At 46.3% G+C, this 14,482-nt stretch overlaps 1 protein-coding gene across 4 annotated transcripts in view; it reads right to left on the bottom strand.

Moving 5' to 3' along the window:
• afap1l2 (actin filament associated protein 1-like 2) overlaps nt 1-14,482 on the bottom strand; it is a 251,042-nt gene that overhangs the window by 27,130 nt on the left and 209,430 nt on the right. For all 4 annotated transcript variants that reach the window (XM_038822031.1, XM_038822029.1, XM_038822030.1 and 1 more), the window contains exons 9-12: nt 11,717-11,807; nt 5,149-5,280; nt 3,560-3,771; nt 1,455-1,600 (exon numbers count right to left, since the gene is read on the bottom strand). In XM_038822031.1, the coding sequence (XP_038677959.1) occupies nt 1,455-1,600; nt 3,560-3,771; nt 5,149-5,280; nt 11,717-11,807 (581 nt within the window). The remainder of the gene's footprint in view (nt 1-1,454; nt 1,601-3,559; nt 3,772-5,148; nt 5,281-11,716; nt 11,808-14,482) is intronic.

Here is a 14,482-nt window from a genome sequence, read left to right as displayed (position 1 = left end):
GATAAAGGTTTACAAGATTATGAGGGGCATGGATAGAGTGGATGGGCAGGCAGTCTTTCCCAGGGTGGAGAGGTCAGTCAACGGGGGCATAGGTTTAAGTTCTATGGGGCAAAGTTTAGAGGAGATGTGCGAGGCAGGTTTTTTTACGCAGAGGGTGGTGAGTGCCTGGAACGCGCTGCCAGGGGAGGTTGTGGAAGCAGATACATTAATGGCGTTCAGAAGGCATCTTGACAAATTTGTGGATAGGATAGGTACAGAGGGATACGGCACAAGGAAGTGCTGAGGGTTTTGGCAAAGGTTGATATCATGACCAGCACAGGGTTGAAGGGCCGAAGGGCCTGTTCCGTGCTGTATTGTTCTTTGTTGACGAGTGCTTGGTTTAGAATAACTGCACCAGCACGGGTTCAATTTCCGTTCTGGCTGAGGTAGACATGGGACATGCTTCCTCGCACCCCCCCCCCCCCCCCCCCCCCCCCCAATCAGCCTAACCACATACTTAACACCATGAGAAATTCTAATGTTTTTTCAGTAATTTTGCTTTTCAAACACAAGGGACGGGATTCTCCAAACCCCCCCCCACCGCTGGGTCGGAGAATCGCCGGGGGGGAGCGGAGTGAATTCCGCCCCCGCCGGCTGCCGAATTCTCTGGCACCGGGGATTTGGCAGGGGTGGGAATCGCGCCGCGCCAGTCGGCGGCCACTGGCAGCTGCCCCCTCGGCGATTCTCTGACCCGCGATGGGCCGAGTGGCCGCCCGTTTTCGGCCAGTCCTGCTGCCGTTTGTTACACCAGGTATTTGCCGGCGGGACCTGGCTGTGCGGGCGGCCTGCAGGGTCCTCGGGGGGGACGCAGGGGATCTGGCCCCGGGAGGTGCCCCCACGGTGGCTTGGCCCACGATCGGGGCCCACCGATCCATGGGGGGGCCTGTGCCGTGGGGGCACTCTATTCGTCCGCACCGGCAGCTGTACCGGTCCGCCATTGCCGGTGCAGAGACGAACCCCACTGCGGATGTGCTGGGATAACGGCAGCACACGCCTGCTCTCCCGCGCATGCGGCAACTCATGCCGGCCGGCGGAGGCCCTTCGACGCCGGTTGACGTGGCGCCAATCCCCTTTCCTGCCGGCCGGCGCTGCGCAAACCACTCCGGGGCCGGCCTAGCCTCTGAAGGTGCGGAGGATTCCGCACATTTGGGGAGGCCCGACACCGGAGTGGTTCACGCCACTCCTCGGCGCCGGGGCCCCCTGCCCCGCCGGGTAGAATCACGCCCAAGATCTTTCTAGAGAATCCCAACATTTTAGATAACATTAAGAAGGCTTACAGCCTTCGTGGAATAATGTTACTCACTTAAGCCAATGCAGATAACTGAACACCTATTTCTACATGAGATGTTACTTCATCCAATAGACCAGCTGTGTGTTGCAAAAAAAATGCGCTTTCAAACAGAAATGTGACTTACTATAAAGAATGTTTAGCTGCATGCACAATACAAGACACTCGGTCGGCATCCACATAGTCATAAGTGAACTCTTCAGGGTCTGTCTTAGATCCTGATTCTGCCAGCAGAAGGCCCAGCCAGTAACCCATCTCTTCTGAAGACTTAGCCTGCAAAATAAGAAATAGAATACTTCCATCATATCTAATTTTCTATTTTTTGTTGTTGCCTACTTTCGCTAACATCTCTTCTTTATGACCACTCAGCTCAGACCACCTTTGGCAGGAATGGACTTTATACTGAAGTACTGCACCCCAGAATACTCGGGCTTGATCAAATTGCTGGTACAAGATTTAAAGGTGCTTGCAACAAAAAGGATCACTGGAGTAAGTGTAGTCAGCAATGTGACCTTTTGGTCAGGCTAGGGTAGGCCGCTGACTGATCAATAGGTCAAACTGTGATAAGCTGTTGCTTGACCAGGGTCAAGCTAAAATAACTGAATGACTGGACAATGTGGTAAATCATCAGGCTTTATAAGGCAAGTTTGTGTTTTTAAATAAACTGCTGTGTTGTTTGTACTAAAGGTCAGGTCATTCTGTGATTTATTTTGCGATGTCATCTGCAATCGCGGAGGTACAGGATTAGAGATACGAGATGAGAACAATGTGAGTGAATGATGAATTATCACAAGAATGGTATAAATACATGAAGGAAACCTGTAACATTGAGCAGCCTGTTGCAGCAATCTGAGGATGCTATCGGCTGTATGCCATCCATACTTGTATTGAATAAACTGCTGCCTGACTTACCTCCAGCTGTCTCTGTGCCGAGTGTCTTTAGATACTCCACAACAAGACTTAATGAGGGTCAAGTCTAAATACTCCTCCAGAAATTGCGCTCACCCACAAAACACATACAAGAAAGGGTTTGAGACAGATCTGTTTTTATTTGATAACATGAATATTTATGTGCATAAAATATTAAAATATTTAATATGCCCCATCAACGGTCTCTACTATAAATTCTTATGTCTTTTAATCCCTGATGCAAAACTTAGGAGTACCTTTAGAAGAGTGTCTGATTGGCAATAAGTCTTGAAAATAATATTAAATATACCAACAACTGTGTAGAAGTAAGACAGGAGATAAGAAATGCAAAATAAAAATCTGCAACCATAAAATTTGTATTTATATAGCTACCTTCATTGTAGACAATGTACCAAGGAATTTCACAGACTCAAAATAAAGGATAAGTAAATGGCTAAAATGATGGGTGAGTCATTGTTGCTTCTGATGTATGTTAATTTCCTGGGAACAGTAAGGGCCATGTGCTGTCCATGTCACTTTCCTCAGTGTCCTTGGAACTGCCTGCCCCTGGAGAATCGATATAGTCCGTTTACAATGTGTTTTCAGTCGTATTTTAGAGGGAGAAGAGAAATGAAAAGGCAGATGTATTTAACCTTAAGTTTGGTACTGGACATTTGGATAACGTGAAAGAGCGTAACCCCATGGTGAATATCTAATTGATCCTTGATGGTATGCTGGAAAGGACAAGGTTGGCTGGTGTTTTTACCTAATGTACATCGGTATGTCAATGGGAAGGTTGCTCAGTAGTTAGCACTGCTGCCTCACAGTGCTAGAGACCCGGGTTCAATTTCGACCTCGGGTGACTGTGTACGGAGTTTGCTCATTCGCTCCCTGTCTGCATGGGTTTCCTCTGTGTGCCCTCCCACGGTCCAAAGATGTGCAAGATAGGTTGATTGGATATGCTCAATTGTCCCTAGGTGGGGTTACGGGTATAAGGATTGGGCCCAGGTAGGTTGCTCTTTCAGAGGGTCGGTGCAGACTCGAGGGGCCAAATGGCCTTCTTCTGCACTGTAGGGATTTTGTAGGGATTCTATTCCATCTGGGCAGAAGCTGACAAACCCAAAGGACAGCAGGTCTTATCCATGATTGGTAGCATAGGTGAAACGACTCTATAACCGTTTTGGTAGCTTTGGTTAAAATGTGAATTTCATTTCCACACCACTTTAAACTCAAAATTAGAATTCACCAAACCTTCACAGGTAGCATTCACTGTGAGCTAGACTGAGACAGACAGTAACAATGGCTAGGTAGGGTTAAAGTTACCTCTAAAGAAGCTACCTCCTCGCCATCCTGCAGAATGCGGAAGGAATATAAATGTTCTGGGGTAGCATCAGGTACAACCTCACAGCCTTCCAGGCTCAGAGGATTTTGAACAGCTTTGTTTTTGCTCTTGTCCTGGTAGAAGTGAATAAGTCCATTTTTAACCTGGCACCAACGTGTACGCCACTGGCTGTTCATGAACACGTTCAAATACCCTGTCAAAAGAAGAATGCAAGTCTGTACAAATTGTTCTCATCACAGATATATATATAGAAACATAACTGCAGGCCTCTCTACAAGCGCTATTTTGCCCAGTTGGCATTGAGACTGGCTGTTTATTTTTGATAGTGTTACCTTGCATCTGCACAATGGAAAACCTCTCTAATGGCCACATCATTCCACCCTTGTGGGCACATCATGCTGATCACTTGGCATTGCTATTTTCTCTTTCATCGCAAGTGCAGGAAATTACATTTTTTTTATTCATTCAAAAGATGTGGGCGTCGCTGGCTGGGCCTGCATATACGGCCCAGCCCTTATTGCCCTCAAGAAGGTGGTGGTGAGCAGAATTCTTGAACCGTTGCCATCCATGTGGTGTCGGCACACCCACCGTGCTGTTAGCGAGGGAGTTCCAGGATTCTGACCCAGCGGACGGTGAAGGAAGGGCGAAATATTTTCAAGTGGGGGGAGGGGTGAGAGGCTTGGCGGGGAGCTCCCAGGTTGTGGAAGGAATATGGGCCGGGGTTCTGCAACATCAGAGTGTTTCACGTCGCCGTCAATGGGTCTCCTGGCCCAGCGACTCCGTGGCCCACAGGGGGCCAGCATGGCGCCGGAGTGCTCCGCGCATTGCCGGCGCCGATACGTGGCCCTGCACTGCCGTCCGCGTCGGCAACGGGATTCTCCTTTCCTGCCGGAAAACCTGCGGGCTTGGGCGCACTGCTGGCACAACGGAGAATTCTGCCAGCGGAGAATCCAGCCCATGGTGTATGAGAAGAGCTAAATCTTCTTCTTGCTCAGTGTCTTCTTATATTCCTATTCCTACATGGAGGTCCAGGGTGATAATTTAGCCCATGCACAAGTATAATGTAAAACATTGACTTGGGCGACAATTATGGCATTGTCACCTTGAGTATTCTGTCCCTAAAATTGTTATGTAAAGAAACATCAGCAATGTAATATAAACAATAAAACATTGGAAATGTGCATCTGAAAAAGGAAAGTGGGCTGACATTTCAGATTGTGATGGTGGATTTTGTCTGAAGCAATAATCTACCTTTTCCCCTCAGATGCTTATTGTGCAGTTCCTGTTATTGCCACAAACATAGCTTGAGGCAGTAGTCCAACTCACAGTACAGCCTATTGACTTAACACACTAGTGCAAAACACCATGAAACACATGTTAGCTGCCTGACAATAATGCATTCTATGCTCAATCTATAACACCGTTTACAATCAGTAATACAGTGCCAGCTTGAAGCCGTGCCTGGGGTTCTTCTGATAGTTAATTACCATAAACTGCCACATGGTGGCAGCAACTCTACATTCTACAAAACACCAACTTTAACGCTGGGAAATTAACTTAATGAACTGACCTGATGCTTCAACGTTCTTCTTATTGTTGATGGGAATCTCCACAGATATTGGCTTCTTTTTCCCAAGATTCATAAAGCTACTCAGCTTCAGACCAGCAGTTTTAAGGTCCCCAATGCTGGATTTCTTTTTCACTGTGCGGAAAAGAAAACGCCAAAGGCAATTTAGTCATACACGTGTCCCAAGATCTTGTTATCATTTCCGTTTCCACGGTATCCCTGCCTTTCTCAAACGGCCACACATATCTAGCTTATTGAACATGAGGGATGCATGTCATTGAATCTTCCACCCAAATCCCACAAAGAACAAGCGCGACAACACAATGCGAAAGATTGTGGGTGGCTGGAAATCTGGAGTAACAGTGGAAAATTCTGGAAAGAATCAGCAGCAATGTGCACCAATGCTAAAGTAATGCGTGGATCTGCATCATCACTACTAGAAACAAAAAAAAAGATGCGGCACGGAGGCTGGGAGAATCCCGGCCCAGATTTACTGAATTCAATGTTAGACTTACCATGGTGGTATTTGAACTCATGACCTCTCCGTTTTAGTTCAGCACCATAGTCATAGAATTTACAGTGCAGAAGGAGGCCATTCAGCCCATAAAGTCCGCACCGGCCCTTGTAAAGAGCGCCCCACTTAAGCCCATGTCGCCACTCTATCCCCGTAACCCAGTAACCCCACCTAATCTATTTGGACACTAAGGGAAATTTATCATGGCCAATCCACCTAACTCGCACATCATTGGACTGTGGGAGGAAACCGGAGCACCCGGAGGAAACCCACGCAGACACGGGGAGAATGTACAAACTCCGCACAGGCAGTGACCCAAGCCGGAATCGAACCTGGGGCCCTGGAGCTGTGAAGCAATAGTGCTAAACACTGTGCTACCGTTCCGCCTATCACAGGTTTTTAAAAGATTCATTCAAAGGATGTGGGCATCGCTGGTTAGGCCAACATTCATTGCCCATCCCTAATTGCCCTTGAGAAGGGGGGTAGTGAGCTGCTTTCTTGAACCACTACCATAAAGGAGAGAGGCATCTGTTACCAGTTTTTATTTTGCAACCTATTTTTTAGTAATTTACAGAAGAGAAATTGAATTGGTAGTGATGGTTCAAGTCAAGAAAAAGAAGGGGAAGGATTCTCCTTTGCCTGACGCCGATATTGTAATCGGAGATTGGATGGAGAATCCACTCCAATGCCCAAATTGGGGCCAGCACAGGTTGACTCCTGCCAGTCATGCTCTGCCCCTCGGACGTGGCATAATCATGCCGCACGCTGTTGCAACGGCGTTAACGCGTCATCGGCAGGTTCTCCCGTGATGCTCCACCCCCGATGGGCTGAGTTCCCGGTTGCGCGGGGGCCGTATGGTCTCAGCGGTTGGGAACACGGCATGGCTGCTGCGGACCCCTCGGCTACTGGTCGGTGGGGGGTGGGGCTTCCGCGAGGGCTGGGGGGACTGGTGGAGGGTGGCCAGGGGGTGGCCTGTGGGGTCGCAGATGGCGGACCAGGTCCGCGCACGGCCGGTACAATGTTGTACAGCGCGACTGCTGCAGGTCGTCGCCAAGCGGATGCAGGGACCCGGACATTCTCTGGTCGTTTTCGGCATGGGAGCCGTGAGTTTCATCCGGCGCCGCTGCTATCCCCTCACTGGTCCCGGAATCGGCGAGGGTTCACCGCCAATCACGTGGGTCGTAAAACGCCCGGGAATTCTCCGTTTGAGCCGGCACCCAGCCGCTGAAACGGAGAATCCAGCCCCATCTCTTTCAATTTGACAAGCTCAGAATAGAAAGGGGAAGGAGGTTTTCCTTTTCAATTGATAGAAAATGTGTTCATTTTTTCGGCTTATTGAATTTTTCTTTCCATAAAGCTGCTGTGGATAGTGAGGAAACCCGCTCAGTCTTTCCTTCACATTCGTGCTCAAAACCAGGCAGAGGTAAAGAGCCTCTGTGAATTTGGAGCGAGTTGACTGTTGTGAACTGGAAGATGAGGTAGAGAGACACAGGGCTGGATTTTCACTACTAAGGTAGCTTGATAGCTTGAGTTAAGTTGTTTCCCAACTTTGGATTGGGAGGGGCACAATTGCAGGATGGTGTTGGCCCCACCAACGCTGGAAGCAGAGCAAAGGCAGCCACAAGGGTGACCAAGTGCGGAGGCGGCCTGGTTAGAAGATATGCTTAAATTATTTGGGACTTTAAAGCTGTTCGGTCCTCTATCCCTTACCGCTCACAACCCTTAGCCCCATCCCAATCCCCATGCTTTCTCATCCCCATCCCCATGCCGCCTCACTCCCATCCCCCCCATAGACCCCATGCCAATTCATGCGAAACTATGGCCCTTCTATTCCTGTTCACCCAATCAGACAGACCGTTAAAGTAGAAATACGAGGCTTCAAATACTTCACACCTCTTAGTCTTGTGCTAATGAACATTGAAACATTGACAAAGAGTTCACAGAAATAACCACTTATTATAACCACTTAAAAAATGTTAATCCAGCAATCTCAACAATTATCGCCATGTAACAGACCAGAACCACATGCAGAACCTCTAATTCATTCTTAGCTGTTTGAATGACACTTTCATAGGGTTGTAGGAACAACAGTTTTTTTTTAAAATAAGAAGTTCACAACCTCTGAGAGGCCGTATATCACAAGCCATCCAGATTTCTGGCCCGAATCCATGAAAATTGTGTCGACTAGGAAGTGTATATCCCCTGCAATGGAGATGGCTGTCTACCCTTACCCTGGTGATGCGACCATCAATTCACTCAAAGACATGAGTAGAAGCAAACCGAGGTTTTAATCAGCTTAGAACAGAGCCTGCCTGCGACTAGTACAATACTGTGGACCGCCTACAGGTCAACTGCTCTTTATACTTCCTTTCAAGGGGAGGAGCCATGGGTGGAGCCCGTACATGCCCCAACATCTCCCCCTGTGGGTGAAGCCACACAATGGCAGAACATGACACTAATACACTGGTGAATTACTAGTACTATACATTCACCACACCTGGGAAGCGGAAATTGTGGAGTGGTGGGGGGAAGCGGGGGTTGCGGTTAGGAAATGGGCATAGATATCCCGATTCTCATTCCGCCCACTATTTCGTACTAGCTCCAGAGTCATTCTGACTCTGAAAATCTGAGCCATTGTTTTCCCTGGCTAGGGAATCTAGAACAACAGGGCACAACCTGTTTCAGGAAAAGAGGCCAATCATTTGATCATTTAGGCCTGAGATGAGGAGAACTTTCTTCACTCAAAGAATTGTGAATCTTTGGAATTTTCTACCTCAGAGATTTGCGAGTGCGCCGCCATCGAATATATTTAAGGCTGAGATGAACAGGTTTTCAATCTCTCTGGGAATCGAGGGAATGGGCAGAAAAGGGAGTTGAAACCTAATATCAGCCTTGATCAATGGTGGAGCAGGTGGGATGGGCCGTATGATCTGAATGTAAGAATGTTCTTACGTTCACTCTTTTGTCATCTTTGGACTAAAGCAGAGCCAGGAAGCCTTAGTAGAATTTAAAATCTGCTTCGGTGAGCAAGGTTAGCGGTGAGTCAGCAACGCTTCATAAGACTGTCGATGACTTATTCCATCACTCTGCTGATGATTGAGAGTAAGCTTAAAGGGTAGCCATTGGCCAGGCTGGATTTGTCCTGCTTTTTCTGGACAGCACTGCAATGGACATTTTTCACAAAGTTAGGTAGGTGTCAATGGTGTATTGGAACAGCATATCAAAAATCCTAAAAAAAACCCTCAACATTTAATGAAATTCAAAGCAGAAATATGGATTGATATTGAAACAAAAATCAACTAAATACGGTACTGTTATTTTCCTCTAGTCTGTCTTACTTCAGAATTTGCAAATGTTAAAAACACAGATGAAGAGGAGCTGTCTGTCTGAATCAGTGGGCACGAGGGTTCCTTTGATGCCGTTCTCTGTTCCATATCTGAAAGTAATGCTATTGTGTTGAAAATAGCGAGTGTTTAAACCAGATTTTGTACTTACATACTGTGGAAGAAATTTAACACATGTAAGAAAAATGAGGTGGCACTATCTCAGTAAAACAGTTCCAGATTTGCTTTGAGCCACGCATCACCCACTACTTTCAAAGGTTTTGTTCCCTCAGGCCCCGAGCTACCTGTCTATGATGTTTGGGTTAAAACTGTCACAATTCATTTTGACTTTTTAATGTCTCCCACGGAGCTATGAAATGAAAATCGCTTATTGTCACGAGTAGGCTTCAATGAAGTTACTGTGAAAAGCCCCTAGTCGCTACATTCCGGCGCCTGTTCAGGAGGCTGGTACGGGAATCGAACCGTGCTGCTGGCCTGCTTGGTCTGCTTTAAATCCAGCGATTTAGCCGAGTGAGCTAAACCAGCCCCTCCGTTCCTGTAAGGAGTCATGCGGATATTTTTCCTCACTAATGTCAGACGGAGTACACAGACTCTTTCTACCGGCAGGAGAGCCCATGGCCAGAGGTCACAAATTAAAATAATTGCCATGCAGATGATGAGAAAAAAATTATTTTTGCAGCAATCTGTCATGATCTGGAATGCTTTGCCTGAAAGGGTGGTGGAAGCAGATCCAATAACAACTTTCAAGTGGGGATTGGATACAGACTTCAAAAGGAAACGTTTGCAGAGGCTATGAGGAAATGATCAAGCTGTGCGGCTAAATGGAAAGCTTCTTCAAAGAACTGACACAAAAAGAGTGGGCTGAATGGCCTCCCCCCTGCGCTGTATTATTCTATGATTCTATGAACTCTTTCATCCACCTCCATTCGTGAATTAGTTGCTTTGACATTTGGAGTAGAACAGCGAAGACTGCAAGTACCATACAAACACTATCTGTACTGAATACTGTTCAATTAGTGGTTTACTGTTAAATGAATACGTCCGTTATCATGACCCTCCACCTAATAGTGTATACTCAATCTACCTAGCAATGACAAAAGATCACATGGTGACATGGGCATATATTCCAGTGAACCGGAATACAGTGACGGGTTCTCTGTGAGGTCCCCGATTCTCACTCAAATTACAACATTATACTGGGCAGGAAAAAAGCACACGGTGGTCTGTAGGGAATACGGAGTTTGTTGGAGTTGACGATGAGTGATCATCATAAAATCTATCATAATTAATCTATCAGAAAAATCCCCAAAATCTAAAAGATGAGTGCACAAAGAAACAATGCCAATTGACAAATCAGTCAGGGAAATAGATTCTCCTTTTTACAGACTCAATTGTGAGAAAGGCTTACAGCACCAAATTATTTTCATTGGCGGGAAAAGTCTAAGAGAAAACATGATCCAGTATTAAAATACTCAATGGCATGAATAATATAGAAGGAAGGAGGCTATTTAACTTGGACTGCAAGTGCAGGACAGTGGTCCAAAGTATTAAATTAATGAGGCTTAAGTCGGACAAAAGGTTACAATATGTTTTCGGATTTAGTCGTGAACATATGGTACAGACTTCCAAGCCAACCAATACATGACTCGATTAAGAAAAGCAAAATGGATACATCTTTCCACAGAATGGGATTAAATTCTAGGAAAAAGTACAAGTAGAGGTGATCCAGGAACACTTTGGCTCCTATCCTGTTCCATTCTGGATATATCATCAATGGAACACAACCCACCAAGGCTCGGTATTGGAACCTGTAAAGTTATGGATTCTCCGCTGGCCGGATGCTCCGTTTTACCGGCAGCCCGGGGGTTTCCCGGCGGCATGGGGCTGCCCCACAATGGGAAACCCCATTGACTAGCCGGCATAACGAAGAATCCCGCTGGCAGGGTAAACAGAAATGTGGCGCGGCGGGGCGGAGAATCTATTTAATTTCAGGTGAGAAAGAAATAATGGTGTACATCCTCCAACAAACTTAACAGGATAAAATTAACAACAGAGCAGTGCGTACATAGTCTGCAGAAGGAAGAGGGTCGATGGGCCAAATGGCCTTCCCTTGTTCTAGCAGATGTTAGTCGCAGGAGAATCTGGGATGCAAACGGACGAGTACAATTCCAATCATTTTTATCATTTGCCTTATTCATTTAAAAAAATTTTTTAATTTAGAGTACCCAATTCATTTTTTCCAATTAAGGGACAATTTAGCGTGGTCAATCCACCTACCCTGCACACCTTTGGATTGTGGGGGGAAATCCACTCAAACACGGGGAGAATGTGCAAACTCCACACGGACAGCGACCCAAAGCCGGGATCGAACCTGGGACCTCGTTGCCGTGAGGCAGCAATGCTAACCATTGCACCACCGTGCTGCGCCTTATTAATTTGTAATTATATGTCCAATCATTGGGCTCATTAATTAACGAACAATAGCAGATAGAGTTGTACTCTAGGCCAGGACATAAAGCAAAGAGCAGAGAGGAATACTATACATCTCTAACAGAGAGCATTCAGCTTTCCTTCTGTTAAGGAAAATAAGATAGGAGACGAGACATCATGTCCATGGTTTCCTCTGTGCTCCACCTAATCAAGGTTTTACAACCAAACTGTAAAGCCAAAAATGTAACCAATTCCATCTATTGACGGGAAGAGCTTGCCCTACCATCCTTGGTCTCCATGATATCATGCACAGATCCACCATCAGTACTGTTCCCACTCTCTGACGCACCTGAATAACGTTCTGATGAATCCAGCTAAAATAGAACAGAAGACCACAAGACCATTGTTATGCCCATGCACACAATTGCTACATGCTTCAATTTCACAGCACCGACTGAAATTTATCTTGCACTGGCAATCCTTTCAGAGGATTTTTTTGTCCTTGGAACATAGCATTCTCTGGATTTGGAAGGATGTGGTGGACTAGTGATGGTTGTCTCCATCGTAGCTGTCAAAGCCACCCAGAGATTGCCTCTGGTAAAACAAAAAGAATGTGGAAGATCTTCCAATTATGAAATGGTTGAAAGGCTTGAAAACATATTTTTGCGCTTGAGAGAGAATTACAGAACCAGGACTGCAAATGAATGAGAAAGAAAATGAAGGGAAAAAGGCTAATTGAGACAAACTTTTCTTGTCAAATGAGTATACAATCAAATAAAGTTACCAGTGCGCATCGCTGAAAATAGATTTGAAAGGATTCCAAACAGGAAATAGACAATTCCTGCCATCTGAAAGGACGTATGAAAAGGGCCTGGATTTGGTTCCCAGTGATAAAGGAATTGGTATTCACCATTCACCTCGCTGACAGCTGCCCACAGACCGCTGCCCACAGACTTGGCACAGGATCGCCAGTGGAGAATTCCCCCAATCTGGCATCTGTTCCAGCAGGTGCCTTTTGCAAGGGATCTCTGGCATGTACAAATGAGGCAAGAAACAGTGCAGTTCTTCAACCAATCAGGTTAAAGAACGCCCACTGAACCTTGCGGAGTCCAAACTGAAAAGTATAAAACAGGAAATATAAATTCGAATTAAATCAGCACAGAATGCAAACCAAAGATTGGAAATGCAGGCAAGATTAAGGAAGAGCCAGGCAAAAAAATATATAATTTTAATCTTTTTGAGAGTTCAATACTAATTTTCCTTTGAGGGAATGAGTCTCAACACTTGAAAACTTCGCAGCACCAGAGAGGCTGTTCAGCAATGATTGTCACTTATTAAAAGCAAATTACTGCGGATGCTGGAATCTGAAACGAAAGAGAAAATGCTGGAAAATCTCAACAAGCAGGGGCAGCAGGGTAGCATGGTGGTTAGCATAAATGCTTCACAGCTCCAGGGTCCCAGGTTCGATTCCCGGCTGGGTCACTGTCTGTGTGGAGTCTGCACGTCCTCCCCCTGTGTGCATGGGTTTCCTCCGGGTGCTCCGGTTTCCTCCCACAGTCCAAAGATGTGCGGGTTAGGTGGATTGGCCATGCTAAATTGCCCGTAGTGTCCTAATAAAAGTAAGGTTAAGGGGGGGGTTGTTGGGTTACGGGTATAGGGTGGATACGTGGGTTTGAGTAGGGTGATCATGGCTCGGCACAACATTGAGGGCCGAAGGGCCTGTTCTGTGCTGTACCGCTCTATGTTCTAAGTCTGGCAGCATCTGTAGGGAGAGAAAAGAGCTAACGTTTCGAGTCCCATGTCTCTTTGTCAAAGATAACAGATAGAGAAAGTGGGAAATATTTATACTGTAATATTTATACTTATTATGTTATTAAAACCTCACTTCCTTCTGAACAAGCCCTGACCTTTTTCAACCATTTTATGTGCTTAAGTGCAGCAGGTTCATCCTGTTGCACTCTATAGATAGAACAGTACAGCACAGAACAGGCCCTTCGGCCCTCGATGTTGTGCCGAGCAATGATCACCCTACTCAAACCCACGTATCCACCCTATACCCGTAACCCAACAACACCCCCCTTAACCTTACTTATTAGGACACTACGGGCAATTTAGCGTGGCCAATCCACCTAACCCGCACATCTTTGGACTGTGGGAGGAAAGCGGAGCACCCGGAGGAAACCCACGCACACACGGGGAGGACGTGCAGACTCCGCACAGACAGTGACCCAGCCGGGAACTGAACCTGGGACCCTGGAGCTGTGAAGCATTTATGCTAACCACCATGCTACCGTGCTGCCCTACTCATTTCAAAACTAAGTCTAATGTTGAGCACTGCAACAGTGCAGCCTCTTGGGTAGCAGGGTGGCCCTGGCAGCAACTTCTGTACACCCATACTCCACAAGTTGCTCTCAGATATCCTGCATTCTGATAGCCTCACTGCTATTCTCATTCAAACTTTAATGTCAATACATTTTATAACATGGAAGTATTTTACAGGAAAAAAAGGTGATAATAGGTGAACTGACTGGACACAAAACACACAATGGCACCTTCAAGCTGAAGTAGAATGAGACATCTGAGGTGGTGGCGTAACTTCAAAGCAAATTGTGGGTCAGCCTGTTTAAACTTATAAAACCTATGTAAATACACCTCGCAATGCCTCAAATCCGCATGATTGGGGAGGAGCTGGGGGAGGAAGGAAGGAATTGGACTCCAAATGGATGATCCTGAAATACTGGAAATGGAGAGGAATGATTGGGGTTGGGAGGGGTGGTGGTGGTGGGACTGGGTGATGAAGGGGTAGAAGAGGTAGGGATGAAAATACCAGGAGGAGATTAGGGAATTGCCACTTATGATGGAGCTACACAGCAATGTCTTTGAAGTTGGAGGCCAAGAGAGTGGTGTTTTGTCGAGGGAGGTGGCTGTGGAAATGGTTGTATCTACTTCAATCCCCAAATCCCTTTGTAGTACAGGAATAGGGAAATAAGCTACCTGCTCCACCTGACACTTCTGTGGAGTCTCTTTATATGTTTAACACTCTGTCATT

The sequence above is a fragment of the Scyliorhinus canicula genome, chromosome 16, assembly GCF_902713615.1.
Source record: "Scyliorhinus canicula chromosome 16, sScyCan1.1, whole genome shotgun sequence".
NCBI classification, from domain to species: Eukaryota; Metazoa; Chordata; class Chondrichthyes; order Carcharhiniformes; family Scyliorhinidae; genus Scyliorhinus; species Scyliorhinus canicula.
This window is presented reverse-complemented; position numbering and strand designations above follow the sequence as displayed.